The 17170-nt window shown below is 35.0% G+C and overlaps 1 protein-coding gene across 4 annotated transcripts in view; it reads left to right on the top strand.

Annotated features, from left to right (window-relative positions):
* DYNC2H1 (dynein cytoplasmic 2 heavy chain 1) overlaps positions 1-17170 on the top strand; it is a 393081-nt gene that overhangs the window by 171690 nt on the left and 204221 nt on the right. For all 4 annotated transcript variants that reach the window (XM_086338264.1, XM_086338263.1, XM_086338267.1 and 1 more), the window contains 5 exons: positions 761-884; positions 6657-6820; positions 8812-8931; positions 9531-9665; positions 12015-12158. In XM_086338264.1, coding sequence (XP_086194390.1) covers positions 761-884; positions 6657-6820; positions 8812-8931; positions 9531-9665; positions 12015-12158 — 687 coding nt within the window. The remainder of the gene's footprint in view (positions 1-760; positions 885-6656; positions 6821-8811; positions 8932-9530; positions 9666-12014; positions 12159-17170) is intronic.

Below are 17170 nucleotides of genomic sequence, written 5' to 3'. Positions count from 1 at the left end.
TCAAATTTTAATCATTTTAATTCAGATGCTTGAAAAATTACCTCTTTAAAATGTTCTTCACTTATCACATGGGGATATCTAACTCATTTGTGTTTAAGAATAATTGTAATATGTAATTATTTATATAATATATAAAATATTTCATGTCACTTATGGTTGTAGTAGGATATTTAGATAATAATTATTATCCAAATATTTAATTTTTTAAAACAAAGTTGGAGAATTGGAGTGGTATTTAAAGTGACTTTTTGCCTACTCAGAAAGCCTAAAAATTCTTGCATGGTTATAAACTTTTGTCTAAATGTTTCTTTTCAAAATAATTAGAACTATCACAGCAAGATAAGTTTACTAGAATTCATCAGCTTGTCTTTGTTACTCCATTCAATGTTTGATATTGAATATAAATAGTTTTTATTAACAGATGAGTAAATTATTGCATATAGAATTTGAAAATTTTTTTCTGCATCAATTTGAAATTCTAGAAAATTTTAAAGGCTGTTTTTATTATTAATGTTAAAATCTTATTTTTCTAATGTATATATTTAAATTATTTAGGAATTTATTTGATAATTTATCCAATCAACTTGGTTCATGATCAAATACTTAGAAGTTGATGAAGACAATTATGAATAATTTGTGTTATTAACATATTGATTTTAAAATGTTTGTATTATTCCTGTTAATATTTTCAATATCTATATGACCTTTGTAAATCTAAGGTAATAAAGGAATTCATATGTATTCTTATTTATTCTCTTAGGATAGTAACTTTATCACTGCTCTTGAGTTGGCAGTACGTTTTGGGAAAACCCTTATTATACAAGAAATGGATGGTGTAGAACCTGTACTTTATCCACTATTGAGACGAGATCTGGTTGCTCAAGGTAAATGAATATTTGACAGTTTCCAGAGAGTAACTATTTTTTAAATACAAGCTATTTAACTTCAACAACTAACTTTGACTTTTTTTTTTGTCTTTCCACTGAATCTGAGGATATGAAAACTTTTTGGACGGTGGATGATAGTAATGTCAGAATCTAATAGTAATAGCAATTAAAAAACCTTTAATTAAAGTGTGTTTATACAAGAAGGGCCATATCAGGGTCTCCCACACCATTCCCAGGTACAGTGTCTTACGAGGAAGGCTCAAGGGACTCAGCACAAGGGTGCACTCATGGCTTATATTATTGGAGCAAAAGGCTACAGAGCAAAGTCAGCAAAGAGAGAGGCACGTAAGGTGAAGTCAGGAGTCAGGAAACCAAGTGCACATTCCGAGTCTTCTTTCATTGGAGTCACTCAGGCTGTGTTTAAATCCCCCAGGACAAGTTGTGACAGCACGTGTGTAAATTGTCTACACACCAAGGAAGATGCAGAGTTTTCAATGGGGCTTATTATGTAAGCATAGTCTACCTAGCAGGGAGCAAAATTCCAGACTTCCCAAAGGAAAGCAGGTGTTCAGCATACACCATTTTGTTTGTACAACAGTTTAAGCACAGTGAGCTGCTCTTTCCTGTTCTGGTAAACATAAGAACCTTAACAAAATCCCAAATTCCCAGACGGTTGTTAAGGGCCTTGCAAGCTGGTCTCCCTAAGAATACTGGTCTTAGAATGTTACGTCACCTCAGGCACCTAACCCAGACTTTGATATTAGGAAGTAATGCCCTTAAACTCTGCATGTTGTGCAAAGTGTATATGTGGACATACATAGACATGTACTTATATATAAATACGTAGTTACTTGGCACGACACACTTTGCTAGCACCACAGAGTTTAGAAAATTGGAGTTATTGGGGGCAAAGTGAAGAAATAGCAAAGCCTGCACTATCTATTGATCACGTTTTATCCTACAAATAGTTATGCTTGGCTGAGCAGTGGTTGGTAAATTATGGAAAGAACTCTAGGAGTGGGACTGTTGCTGGTGTAACCTGAAGTTACCTCCCAGAGTTCAATCTCTGGTCTCAGTGTGTTATTTACTAAAGCTAATTCAGTTCTGTTGAACCACCTCTTGCTATACTGTCTTAAAGGAAGTGGAAAGGAATCTTTTGATCATCTGAATCTGACTCTCTTTATAGTCTATATGTTGTCCCTTGGGCTCATTAAATTTGTCTCAATGAGCTCTGACTGGTGTTAGGTCTTAACTGTATCTGCTGCATTGTCTGAGAGTGGAGTTTGACAAGGTCCCCTAAAATGGAATCTGCTGAGAAATGATAATATTCTATGTCACGATTGGTTCACGTGATGAACCACTATTCCAGATAGTTGTTCAGGGCTGGTTTGGGTGAATTTGTTAATTTCTGTTCATTTCATTGAGAAAAAGTCAGTTAAAGTCTGACCCTACCCTACTTTTTCCACCTTCAGTCCAGAGTTGGATGTATTCATATGACTTCAGTTGAAGTCTGTTATCCCCTTTGATTATACTTCACACTGTCCTTTTCCATAGTTTTGAGTTCCTCGTGAATAGTCATTTGTTACTGTACATTTCTGCTGAGGACAGAGGATGGTTGTCCTAAAATGACATAAAGCAAAGCTTGGGTCCCAGTTCATTTATATCCCTGTGTTCTTAATCTAAGCAATATAAACTGCATTTCTGCATAGTGATGTTGAAACAGGTACAAATAATAGGAATAGAATGTACTTCTCCTCAAATTTATACAGTTCAAAAATCACTTCAAATAAGTATTGATCCAAAAGAACAAGGTATAGTTCCTCCTCAAAGTCTCTACTGACTTTGGGCTTTATTTGTTTTTTATTTTCTAAGTGCTCCAGATGGTCAGTTAGGTTGTTTATTTGAGATTTTTCCTGTTTCTGGAGGTGGGCCTGCATTGCTTCTGTTGCGGTCTCTAGTAGGTGCCTTTGTGTGGGAGTGTCCCCCTGCAGTCTGCTTGTGCCCAGAGGCTTCCGTGGGAGCGCCGAAACTGACGTAACCCCACACCTGCCTTTCCTCTGGTTTGCTGGCAGCTGTCGCCTTGTAGGAGGTTGGGCTGGAGATGGAGTTGCTCGTTCACAGCCAGGTGTTTCTGGGGCTTGTCCTCTGTTCCGTGGCCATCACTGGCGGATAGGGCCTGTTCCGAAGTGGTTGGAGCAGAAGTTTTGAAGGTTGGGTCTGAGCTAGCTCCATCTCCTTTAGTGTGTTCCCTCCCCAATCTGGCACCAGCCTCCTTTCCCAGGAGGGGAGCCGTGCCTGGATAAGAGGGGCTGGATGGGCACTTGGCATTGGCCTGGGTACAAATTGTGGATGTCTTACCAGAGATAAGAAGTTGTGGCTGCTCTGAGGTGCTGCCTGTGTAAGTACCTGTAATAGCTGTTCCCACCCTGCTCAGACATTTCTTTAGGCCTGAGTTTTCTTTTTCCCAGCTGAGCTTTCTCCTCATCTGGAGCAGCCCTCACCCCAGTTGAGCGGTTGCTGGACTCAGATTGGGTATGTGCCGAAGCCTTCACAGGAACACAGTCAGCCACCCTTGCAGCTTTAATCCCGTCTCTCCCCCTGGTTTAGAAGTAAGCAGGAATGTATTGTGGCTCCTCATGAATGGCGTCCAGGCTGCTCACGGTCCTCCTGTTAGTCCCAGCAGCCCTCCAGGCAGCGCAGAGACTCATTTCTCAGTGTCAGACCTTTGGACAAGACCTTTGCATGGTTTGTGACTCAGACCACCTACTCCTTCAGGAGGAGCTCTGCCTGTGTGATCCCTCTTCTGAGTCGTCTCTTAGGGACACAGCTACAGACCTGATAGCTTTCTACACCTTTTTACCCAAATCTGTGTTTTTACATCTTCTAGTTCTGCTGCAGTTGGTTTTCAGTGAGGATTGTTTCACATGTAGACATATTTTTGATGTGTTCTGCATCCTTTTCCTTTGCCATTTAGATTTTTTATCCCTGGGTTAATGTTGTTTTGTTTGTATTCTGTGTTTTGTATATATGTCAACTTAGGTTAATTTTTTTAGGTATTTCTCTATTGCATCTCATTTGTCAAATGTATTGGTGTATCTTTATATAATATTCTTATAACTTTAAAACTTCAGTGAGGTTTTCAATGATGTGTCATTTATCAATAATGATATTTTTTTTTCTCTTTTTCTTTGGTCAGTCTTGATAACAGTATATCAGTTTTATTGATCTTTTCAGATATCAATTTTTAACTTTGTTAATTTTCTCTATTGTATTTTCAGTTTTTGTTTTTTATTTATTCCTAATATTTTCCTTAGATTTTGTTTGCTTGTCTTTTTTCCTAGATTCTTGAAATACAAATAAAAAGTACTAATAATTCAATATTTTCTTTTTTCTAACATATTCATTTCTGTCTATAAATTTTCTGCTAAGCCCTTCTTTAGCTTTATACCACAAGTTTTGGTCTGTATTTTTTAAAAAATTCATAAGTTACTTAATGCTTTCTTATTTAATTTTCAAGGAGTTGGATATTTTCTAGGTATTCTTTTGTGTTGGTTTCTAGATTAACTCCATTGTGGTCAGGAAACTTATTCTGAAACATTCAGTTGTTTAAGTCCTATTGAAGTTTTCTTTATGATCTGGGATTGGCTCATTTTCATAAATGTTTGTTAATTGTATTGCTTAGACTTTCTATATCTTTACTTTTTACTTCTATTTGTCCTATTATATACTGAGAAAAAGAGTCTCATGATTTTGGATTTGCTTTTCAGTTCTGTCAATTTTTATTTTAAATATTTTGAAGCTACGTGTTTGGATACATACATATTTGGATATGTGCTGTCTTTCTGTTTGGTTATTTTCTTTATCATTATCAACTGTCCTTTGTCTCTAGAAATATCTCAAGTTTTAGAATTTGGTGTTAGAATAATTACACTAATTTTGAAGATTGGTATTGGAATATTTTTGAATTCTTTTACTTTCAAATTTCTGTTGGTTTTCTTTATAAAATGTGTTTCTCATAAATAGTGTATCATTTGGTTTTTTATTTCTATTCATGAGACAATCTTACTTTTTTGTATGTATAATTTAAATAACCAATTCTTGCAATAACTAATACTGTTTTTTAAGGAGCCTGATTGATTTTTTAATCAGATGTTTGTTTTTCATGGCTACTCTGTATGTAACAATATGCATCTGTGACTTAACTTTATTAATATAGATAAATGCTTGCCGCTTTTCTATGATCTTTAATTCCATACACCCCATACTTGCTTTTGCATCATTATTGTGCTGCATTATCATGCTCCATATGATGTTATAATTACTGATTTTAAGATCTGTATTTATACATGTTTAACCTTTATGGTGTTCTCCCAGTATTTCCACTGTCTCATTTCCTCTGGGATTATTTTTTTTTTTGTCTGAAGAATTTCCTTATCATTTCATTTAGTGCAGATCTATTGAAAACAAGCTTTTTTTTTTTCATTTTTAAGTGATTTTTTTCTCTGTATCTAACAGAATTCTAGGTTGACAGCTATTTTCTGTAGCACTTTGAGGTTCTTATTGCATTGTATTCTAGCTTATGTCATCCCTATTGAGAAATTGCCTGCTGGTTTATTGTTGCTTTTTTGTAAGTGATACATCATTTTTCTCTGGTAATTTATAATTTTTCTTTGTCCTTGGTTTTCAGTGATTTTACTGTGATATCCTTAGATTAGTTTTCTTTGCATTTATTCTGCTTGTATTGTCTTGAATCATTCTATTTGGTACATAATTATTACATTGAATCTTTAAATTTGTACTTTTCTTTCAATATTAATTTGATTTCTTTTTGATCCTTTGAATATCCTCTTTCATAAAGTGTGTTTTGAATTCTTTTAAAATCTATTCTAGGAGTCTCAAAAATTCTTTACATTGGTTTTTGTAACATTAGAAAATAATCTTTGATAATGTGGTTTTTTACCTAAAATATTAGCTACTTTTATCAGTTGAAGTCATAAATAACGGGTGTAATAGTTGATTGATTTTTCTGTATATGATATATAATTAAAATCATTGTTATTTATATTAGAATATAAAAAGCTTCTTTATGAGGCAGAGGTTTACTTTTTCTCAGTTTCACTTGTTGCAAAGCTCCTGTGCATGACAGTCTGAATAAATCCTTTTTGACATTAATAATGGATTCTTTGCAATTACTGATATGTTGTTTTTTCCAGGTTTTACCAGGTCATTCTGTTTTTAAGTGTTACATCTTAAATACTAGCACAATAAACACTTTGAAACTGGTAAATTTTGAAGTAGAGAATAATTAAGCATTTCCATTTTTGTCATCTATAATCAAACATTTCAGAAAATTTGATAATATGAAACATATAGTTAATGTTAAAACTGTATCCCTGGAGAAGAGAATGGCAACCCACTTCAGTAAGCATTCTTGCCTGGAAAAACCCATGGACAGAGGGTTCATGGGGGTCACAAAGAGTCGCACATAACTGAGCACATATTAAATATAAGTAGATATTCTTTCGATGCTTCAATATCCTAGGATTGTCTTAATAAGTATTATTTATCTTTGTTTGCCTAAGTGCTGACTGATTAGTAGAGCATTCTTGTTAACGGTCTTTTGGGTAGCCTCACTGTTGCTGTCTTTTGGACTGTATTGAAACGCTTGAGTAAAAACTATTTAGAGGTACTAGAAAATAGTATTTTATAATGTCATGTAGCAAAATACTGAATATTCAGACCAGCTAATTATGTCATTTTAAAAAATAGGACCACGTTATGTGGTACAAATAGGTGACAAAATTATCGACTACAATGAAGAGTTTCGCCTGTTTTTGTCAACAAGAAGCCCAAATCCCTTTATTCCACCGGATGCAGCTTCCATTGTTACTGAGGTTAACTTTACTACAACAAGAAGTGGATTACGAGGACAGGTATATATGGACAATCATAATTTGCCTTAGAAATCTTCAAAATCTTCTTTGTATACTTGTGAAATACTTTGAGAAGCTCTTTTGTTAAACTGATTAGCATTTAAACTCATGATTTTGGAAATACACTTGGAAATCAGCAACACATTTGGGTTTATTTCATTTTCCATTAGTGTTAGAATTATATATTTGTTGCTAATGTCAAATTGCTACTTCTTCCGGTAAAACTTTAATTTTACAGTCTACTTATATTTGTTAGAATTTGAGAATTAGAAGGATCATACACATTAAGATTAGTAACTTTATTATTTTTTTAATTGTGAAAACTGAAGCTTAAGTGTTAAAACTGCATTTAGTTGACTTATTCAGCTAGTTGAGTATCTTTGATTCCAAATCCAACATTGTTTTTGACCAGAACATTTGTATGTTTGAATTCTCTTTTTCTTTGTATGGCTTATTACAGTTTATAATTATTGCATGAACTGCAAAATAATTTTCATGTACAGACTTTTGGTTATACACTCAGTTACTCATTTTATTTCCTTTTTAAAAATATCCTGTTGATTTTTTAGTATCATCCTGTTTTTTTACTCACTTAACAATAGTATATATTTTTTCTTTTGATTCAAATGGTAGCATATATATTTGCTGTGATTTTTTAATTTACTTTATGTAATTTTTAAAGCTCTCCTTTTAAATATTTTTCTTACCATACTAGATGACTCACTGCATATTTTCATCAACAGTGTCTTTTGATAGCCTTGATGATTCTTGTCATAAATAAAACAAAGTCCAAATTACTCAAAAGTTGGCAGAATTTGACAGAATGGCTTCCTCTATATAAAAGCTCTCCACTGTAATTGCTAAAAAGGGCTATTTAGGTATTACTTTAATGAGAACTAATTGAACATGTTTATACAATAGATTTTAAATTAGCATATTTATGACACGCAAATGTCATTCCCTATTTTAAAGTTTTACATTTAAGACTTTGATGTAGCAGTCTTCAACAGCTTTATTAAGATTCAGCTCATGTATCATATGATTGACCCTTGAAAGTTTACATTTCAGTGTTTTGGTTTTTTTTAGTGGAATTTCTGGGTTTTATGGTATCAGTGTCTCATGGTAACAATGCTTGCCTGGTAGTTCGGCTGGTAAAGAATCCTCCTGTAATGCAGGAGACCCCAGTTCAGTTCCTGGGTTGGGAAGGAATCCCCTGGAGAAGGGATAGGCTACCCACTGCAGTGTTCTTGGGCTTCCCTAGTGGCTCAGCTGCTAAAGAATCTGCCTGCAAGGCGGAGACCTGGGTTCATTCCCTGGATTGAGAAGATCTCCTGGAGAAGGGAACAGCTACCCACTCCAGTATTCTGGCCTGGAGAATTCCATGGGCTGTATAGTCTATGGGGTCTCAAAGAGTAGGACACGACTGAGTGATTTTCACTATGGTAACAATATGTTTAAATTTTTGAGGAATAGAAAAAAATTTCTAAAGTAGCTATACAATTTTAGTTTCCTGCCAGTAGTATATGACGGTTTCTCTTTTTACACATAGTTACAACATTTATTATTATTCATCTTTTTAATTGTAGCCATCTTAATAGGTATGATATGGTTTCTTATTGTGATTTTGATTAGATATCTCTTTCTTTATTTTTGTGACTAATTACCATGAGAAAGTTAGCTTCTATAGTTTTTATATATAATCTAAGAACTGAATATTAGATGCTGATATGTTAAATGATGCAATTTCTTACAGCTGTTTTTATAATATGTAACATTTTATCAGTTAGCTTCACTGTTCATTTTGCCTCTTTTGTCAGAAATAATTGTGGAGGTGTCTCATATGTTTAACTAGAAAGAATGAAGTGTACAGAGTAGTATATTTGTAATATCCAATCAAACATAAGGTCTCTTTGTGGGAAGTTTTCACTTTGGTTTGTCTTGCTTGACCTTTATTGTTAGAATAATCTTGGCCTTTTTTTTTTTTTGTAAAGCTTTTGGCATTAACTATTCAACATGAGAAACCTGATTTAGAGGAACAGAAAACAAAACTATTACAGCAGGAAGAAGATAAGAAAATACAGTTAGCTAAGCTTGAAGAATCTCTTTTAGAGGTAAAATTTAGTTATTCAGGATGTTGATCATATTACATATTTTGATTAAAATCAGATGCTATTTTTTAAAGCATGTTTTTGGTTGTATCAGAAGAATATCAGTATATATTAAAATCAAAATTCAAACAGAAAAAGGGTAGATATCTTGGAATATGAAACTTGGGAGTAATGTTTAAGACAAGTGATTTTTAATTAATACTGTCTTTACGCTGTATTTCATTAATGTTTAATTATATGCTCAGAACAACATTCAAAAGAAGCATCTAATACAATTATGTAAAGTTTAAAAATAAAATAAAATTAGAGGAAAAATAAAAAAAAAGAAGCATGAGATTATGATTTGATCTGTAACTTTAAATGATTTTTATTTTTATTAAATTGATAAAATTAATATATATACAATGCTTTAATGATACAGTATCATCTAGTGATTTGCAGTATCTTTTCATATACAAGGCTGTAAAATATTGAAATTCTTTTAAAAGTATGTAAGTTCCCGTAAATATCATCAAATTAATAGTAGTTAACTTGGACTTCCTTTAATTGATCATTTTAGTATATATAATAATGTTCATATTATTTTATTAATTTTTCTACAGACACTTGCCACATCTCAAGGTAATATTTTGGAAAATAAAGATTTGATTGAATCTTTGAATCAGACAAAAGCAAGCAGTGCACTTATTCAGGAGTCACTTAAAGAATCTTACAAACTCCAAATTTCTCTTGATCAAGTAAATATTTTCTTTATGATCTTATATTGTTTTCTTAAATGTTCATGTTAATATGATAAAAATCAAAGTATCAAGACTTCAGGGGAATGATGACTGCAAAAAAGAAAGCTAATCAAAAATGCCAGGTCCTGGGGTCTAATTCTTGTTATTATGGAGAGAGTGATAGATGTTGAGCATATCAAGGGTAAAGAGTGTTGGTCATTTTTGTCCCCTGCTGAATGTCACTGATTTCTGGCATGTTATCTAGAGTCGTAGGGAAGCCCAGGTGGTGCAGTGGTAAATAATTAGCCTGCCAGTACAGGAGATGCAGGTTCAGTCTGTGGGTCAGGAAGATCCTCTGAAGGAGGAAATGGCACCCAACTCCAGTATTCTTGCCTGGAGGATTCCTTGGATAGAGGAGCCTGGTGAGCTACAGTCCATGGGGTTGCAAAGAGTTGGACATGACTGAGCACTTGTGCACACTAAAGTTCTCAGTTCAGTTCAGTTCGGTTGCTCAGTCGTGTCTGACTCTTTGTGACCCCATGGACTGCAGCACACCAGGCTTCCCTGTCCATCACCAACTCCGGGAGTCCACCCAAACCCATGTCCATTGAGTTGTTGATGCCATACAACCATCTCATCCTCTGTCGTCCCCTTCTCCTCCTGCCCTCAATCTATCCCAGCATCAGAGTCTTTTCCAATGAGTCAACACTTCGCATGAGGTGGCCAAAGTACTGGAGTTTCAGCTTTAGCATCATTCCTTCCAAAGAAATCCTAGGGCTGATCTCCTTCAGAATGGACTGGTTGGATCTCCTTGCAGTCCAAGGGACTCTCAAGAGTCTTCTCCAACGCCACACTTCAAAAGCATCAATTCTTTGGCACTCATCTTTCTTTATAGTCCAACTCTCACATCCAGACGTGACTACTGGAAAAACCATAACCTTGACTAGACAGACCTTTGCTGTAAATTTGTATTGAAATTGAAACTGAATGTGTTTTTGTGTTTAATGACTATTAAAAAGCATCTTTGCCATTCCTGAAACTTTTCTTAAGGCAAATTAAGTATATCAATAAAAGAGTTAAAAGTTATTTTTCCATTAAAAACATCTTTCTTCCCTTTTCATCCTCTATCCTGTGAATGTGATGACTGAACTCTTTTCTTACAAATAGTTAAAATCCTTTTTACTTTATTATTTTAACATTTTCTGGAGTAAAATTTCAACCCTGTATCAGTACAATGAATCTTTTTTTCTTCTATATTTGGCGACAGAGATTTGCTGAAGAAAAGCAATAAAGATGAATGATACTGTGAATTCTCAGTCTCCAACCTGACGTGGCCCCTTACTGACATCCTTTAATTCTTTCCTATTTCCTTGAATGACTTTTCCAAATTTTTTTTAGATGTTTTTCAGTTCTTGCTCAAATTCTTCACATACATAGATTTCTTTCTTCCCTTGAGAAAGTGCTCTGTTGAAACCAGAATTACAGCAGGCTTAGAGCCTCTTTTCAAACTAGCCATCCCACCTTCTCTACCACTACTAAAAAGGCAGATGTCATAACTGTTATTCTCACCAGAAGGATTTTGACCTTTCTGTGCATTCTCTTTCTGAATAGGCATCCCTGAGTCACACACATAATTTTGCCAATATCATATTTGTAATCCTGTTTCTTTGATCAGAGTGGCATAGATAACTTTCTCAGAGTTCCGTTCATAACCTCAAGGCCATTTAATCCTATGATTCTTTCATCTTTATCATCCTTTACCTTCAGTCAGAACGAAAGCCCTTGTGCTTATTGGTTCATTTTATGCTTATGTTGAACAATGCTAGGTGCTCTGTTATCTTAATGTGGACCTTCAGTTGCAGTTGTCTTCTCTACCTCTGCGTCCGTCAGTGTTCTGTTGGTACCAGTCCCACATGCTACATTCATCGTTCTGACTTTTCTCCACTGCAGGGATAGCTGTAGTGCTGTGCTGTCTCACATGACCTACGTGACCTCTGATCACAACTGTTTACCATTTCGTCTTACCCTAATACAAGTGTTTACCTCTTTCTCCTGATACAAGTGTTCTTGGTCTTCAGTAAAACCATCCCTTGTACTACTCTATAATCAGAGTAGAGATGTATTTAGAATACAATGATGTAGTTTCATAAAAGTATAAAACAAATACATCATCTTAGGATTTTAAAAAGTATAAAAGTGTAAAAATATAAAAGCTGGATTATGATGTCTGAGTTGTGGGCTTCTGTGGTTCATCTGTATTCGTTGTCTGTGTGTTGGCAGAGTAAGGATGTGCACAGGAGCCTGCAGGTGGCTGTGAGCACTGGTACTAAGGTGTTATCCCCCTCTCCCCCCAACATTGTTCCACAGGAACGGGATGCCTATCTCCCTCTGGCTGAGAGTGCCAGCAAGATGTACTTCATTATCTCTGACTTGTCCAAAATTAACAACATGTATCGCTTTAGCTTGGCTTCATTTCTCCGACTTTTCCAGCGAGCTCTGCAAAACAAACAGGTATGCTGGTGGTTACCCCATAGCTGAGACTGAATAAGAGAGATCGCTTTATTAGGTGCTAAATTTATAATAATTTCTTGAGTGAAGTTGCTTAGAATTACATTTCACAAGACCATATATAGCACCTTTAAACTATATTTAAAAGAAGCTGGTTCCTTAGTTGCATTTTGTGTTTTTAACAAACTGTCCCAATGTGACAGCCCTCTTAATGGGAATGATTTATGATTATAAATTAATAAATGATTATGTTCTAAGATGATCATAAAAAAACCTGGAAGATCAGAATTTAACCACATAATCTCATTACCTGGGGAAAGCAACATTTAAAATTTCATAATATACCCTTGTTGTTTGGGGGCTTCCCCTTTGGCTCAGCAGTAAAGAACCTGCCTGCCAATTCAGGAGACCCAGGTTTGATCCCAGGGTTGGAAAGAGCCTCTGGAGGAGGGTACGGCAAAGCGATTCTTGCCTGGAGAATTCCATGGACAGAAGAGCCTGATGGGCTACAGTCCATGGGGTAGCAAAGAGTCCGACACGACTGAGCAACTGAGCACGCACTTGTTGTTTGAGACTGTAGTATGTTATAGGTATCGTTCTAGAAAATGGAAATAGAGCAATATACACTCTTTTATCAAGTTTGTATTCTAATGGAGGGAATATGTTAAAAAATACACATAAGTTTACCTAAAAAGTATAATTGCTATTGCTAAGTCACTTTAGTTGTGTCCGACTCTGTGTGATCCCATAGACGGCAGCCCACGAGGCTTTCCCGTCTCTGGGATTCTTCGGGCAAGAACACTGGGGTGGGTTGCCGTTTCCTTCTCCAATGCATGAAGGTGAATAATGAAAGTGAAGTCGCTCAGTCATGTCCGACCCTCAGCGACCCCATGGACTACAGCCCTCTAGGCTCCTCCATCCATGGGATTTTCCAGGCAAGAGTACTATACTGTGCTTTAAAAATATATTGTACACAATTTTCATGTCCGTAAATATAAACCTACATGATGTTTTTGAGAACTTTTGAGGCTGTGTGTGTGTATGTTAGTTGTTTAGTCATGTCCGACTCTTTGCAACCCCACAGACTGTAGCCCACTAGGCTCTTCTGTCCATGGGATTCTCCAGGCAAGAACCCTGGAGTGGGTTGCCATTTCTTTCTCCAAAAGGAACTATAGAAAGAAAGAAAGTGAAGTCGCTCAGTCATGTCTGACTCTTTGCGACCCCATGGACTGTAGCCTACCAGGCTCATCTATCCATGGAATTTTCCAGGCAAGAGTACTGGAGTGGGTTGCCATTTCCATCTCCTTTGAAGTTGTATCCTTTATTTAACTACCTCCTATGGAGTGTTCTGGAGAAGGCAATGGCAACCCACTTCAGTACTCTTGCCTGGAAAATCCCATGGACAGAGGAGCCTGGTAGGCTGCGGTCCATGGGGTCGCTAAGAGTCGGACATGACTGAACGAATTCACTTTCACTTTTCACTTTCATGCATTGGAGAAGGAAATGGCAACCCACTCCTGTGTCCTTGCCTGGAGAATCCCAGGGACGGGGGAGCCTGGTGGACTGCCGTCTATGGGGTCGCACAGAGTCGGACACGACTGAAGCGACTTAGCAGCAGCAGCAGCAGCAGCAGCATGGAGTGTTCTGGTTATCTCTGCTGAATATGTTTTTACATCTAAACTTGGCAGATGAAACAGTGTTTCTTTTATGCTCATCGATTCTGTGGGGAATTTGGTCAGGGCCTGGCCGGGCTGACTTACAGCTGCCTAATGGGGTCTGCGCTTCGCTGGGAGGAACTGAGAGGGAGTGGGTTCACAGAGGCCCACTGGTGATGGGGGCGGGTGGACCTGATGGTGGGCTACTGACTGCGGCACCTCTGTGTGAAGTTGGTTTCCTCACAGTGCAGAGTAGGTGAGTTTCTCATATTGCACACTGAGATACCAAACATGTATTCCAGTGGAAAAGACAGAAGCTGAATTTTTTTTTATAACCCAGCCTTGGGTCATTTCTGCTGTATTCTTTTGGTTGAAGCACTCAGAGCCTGCCCAGATTTAAGAAGGGGAAAGGGACTTCACCTCCTGACAGAATGTCAAAGAATTTGGAGGTTATGTTTTAAATAGCTAGATACTTATAGAATTGTTTTTCCCTAGTGTTTTGTTTCTCTAATTATTTTCCTAGTTAACTTCCTAGACTTGGATAGTTGGGGCAAAAATGCATATATGTAAGTCTTTAGACAAATAGTGTCTAATCATCCTTTGGAAATGTATGCTGTTGGTGTATTAAAATCATACAACAACAGGGACCTTTTTCCATCATTCCTTATTCAGATGGTTAAGAATCTGCCTGCAATACAGGAGAACCAGAATATTGGTCAATCCCTGGGTTGGGAAGATCCCTTGGAGAAGGGCATGGCAACCCCCTCCAGTATTCAGGCCTGGAGAATCGCATGGACAGAGGAGCCTGGCAGGCTACAGTTCATAGGGTTGCACAGAGTTGGACATGACTGAATGACTAACACTTTCTTTAAGCAAAAATGGATATTATATATATCTTTTAATAATTAGCCTATTAGGAATTGAAAAATATGTCACTATATTTGAAAGTCTTTAGTCATTTGTAAGATAAAATCACTTGTAGAATAGATATCAGATTATTTGTGTTTTTTCTTTGGTGAATTATGATTTTTTTATATTCTATTGTATTAGTATTTTTAAATTTGATTTATAAGAGATTCTTATATATTAAGGACATTAAATCTTTGTCATATGTTGCTAATATTGTAGGCTTATTGTTTGCTTTTAATTTATTTCAATAATATTTTTTATGAAACCAAATTCATCAAATTATTTTTTATAGTTTTTATGTTTGATGTAATACTAATATAAGTGTTTTTAGGATTATATTTTGGGTGCAAAAAATTTATTTTTTTAGATAAATTAGGGAGCAAAATTTCATATCCAAGTAGGCTTACTTAAGTCTGTCTTTCTGAAGAAAGACATTCAATTAATATTTACTGCAAACTTAGCATATGGCAGGCATTTTCTAGGTGCACGGGTGATATACTGGAGCATAAATCAAGAAAAAGTATTGTCTTCATTGGCAGGGGCTAATTAATATTTTCATGAATAAATTATTTCAGAAAATCTTTGAGTACAGTGATTAAGGTTTACTAATGTCTTTTCCACTAAAATAAATCATCTAAAGTTCTCACATTCAGATTTGAAATAAAATGACAGCTGACAAAGAACTTATATTTTGGAGGTAGGCGTTGTTGGTAAAATCTATTGTATCACTCCTGGGAAATAAGATAAGCATTTCTCCCACATATATTCATAATGTCCTTTGGACAAAGACTAGGTTTCAAGTTGCAGGGTTGGGCTGCAGAATACTTGTGTGTTAAAAAATTTTGAATTTTAATTGTTAACTCTAGTTATACCATTTATAATATTGTGTTGGTAGAAGATTTATACAAAAAACAATAGTGTGAAGTTTGTGAGTGCTCATTCATGACATATTGATCTTATTTCTAATTTATTGTATCAACAAGTAAAACTAAAGAGTCATTTATATTATACTTCTTTTGCATTAATAATTTTGTATAAAACTTGAGAGTATGTAGTAAGAAGTTCATTTAAAATTGATTTTTATCTTTTAGTAAAAAGGTATTTATGTTAAAATTCAGTGATCACATAAAATATAAGAACTGAAAAAATACATTACAAGGTCTAAACTTAATAAAAATACTGATTATTATATACTGTTTAGAAAAGCTTATAGCTTTGTATTTTGTCAGTGACAATAGTTCTGTGATAATATGGCCATTGAATAACATTTACCTTTGAATAGGTATGTATTGTATTTGCACCTGTGTGTTTAGGTGGGCATTTGAGTTTATTTAAAACAGTAATATAATCTAAAATTTTGTTTTCCATTGTTTTGAAAATCTACTCTATCTTATAGGTACTATATTCTGTCTCACATTAGCTTGTTTTTTAGTGGATCCAAGTTTTAATTTCACAAATGATCTTTGTTATTAAATAGTAGAATTAACAGGAGTGTTTGTGATGTGAACTGTGAATAATGAGCTCTCTTGGTTAGAACATGCTACTAACCAGAAGCTTGAAACCAAGGTCAGAAACCTATGTTTGATATATCTGTGTACCAGGTCACAATGTTTTCTGCTCATTTCACACATTTTATTTCTCATTCTGGTTGTACTTCTCTAAATATTTTGCTTGTTCCTTTCTTTCTTTTTTTTCCTTGTCTGTTATCATCATAAGGAAGTAAGCAAATTTTGTCTAAATGTTATACCAGGATTGAATTTTACAAGGCATGTATTCTCCAAATGTACCCTGAATAAAGTGAGATGTAACACTCATATTACAGTTAGGGAAAAGGCAGGCTTTTATACCATCCCTGTCCACTATTCCTAATCCAAGCCATTTTTCATTAATCAAATAACATAGCCATTAGTGATATTTTTCAAATCATGGCAATTATATGCAGTGAAAGTACAAAAATAGGTAAAAAACTAAAACTTGTATGAATTTGACACCATAAATTTCAAATTCATGAAAGATGAGCAAGATTTAAGATTATTTAAATTCTTATGCTGGGGATAAGAAAATTCTTTATAATATGGTTCTGGTCATACTGTTTTGAGACTGGATTGGTAACTATAATACACGTCATTAAATGAGTTTAACCCAGGTTGATGTAGTATTTTTAATGCCAGTAGAAATTAAAAATGGTAGGTCAAATTCAATTCATATTGTAATTGATTATAATTTTCATTTATTGAAAGCTTTAACTCGTTACATTAAAAAATATATCAGTTTTTTATTGTGTTAATGTAGAATTTTAGTACATTTATTTGTTTAGTCCCTTGAGTCTGACTGATGAAGATAATTGCTCCAGAATCAGTTTTGAGTGTGGGACAACAGTTTATAAGCATGATCAAACTGTGAGGTACCTTTTAAATGTTCATGAGTTTCCTAATGGTTTCTCCATTTTCA

This window comes from Bos grunniens, chromosome 15, assembly GCF_055505025.1.
Source record: "Bos grunniens cultivar Pamir isolate PY7600 chromosome 15, Bosgru_T2T1.0, whole genome shotgun sequence".
NCBI classification, from domain to species: Eukaryota; Metazoa; Chordata; class Mammalia; order Artiodactyla; family Bovidae; genus Bos; species Bos grunniens.
The sequence above is the reverse complement of the archived record's forward strand: the minus strand, read 5'-3'. Positions and strand labels throughout refer to the sequence as shown.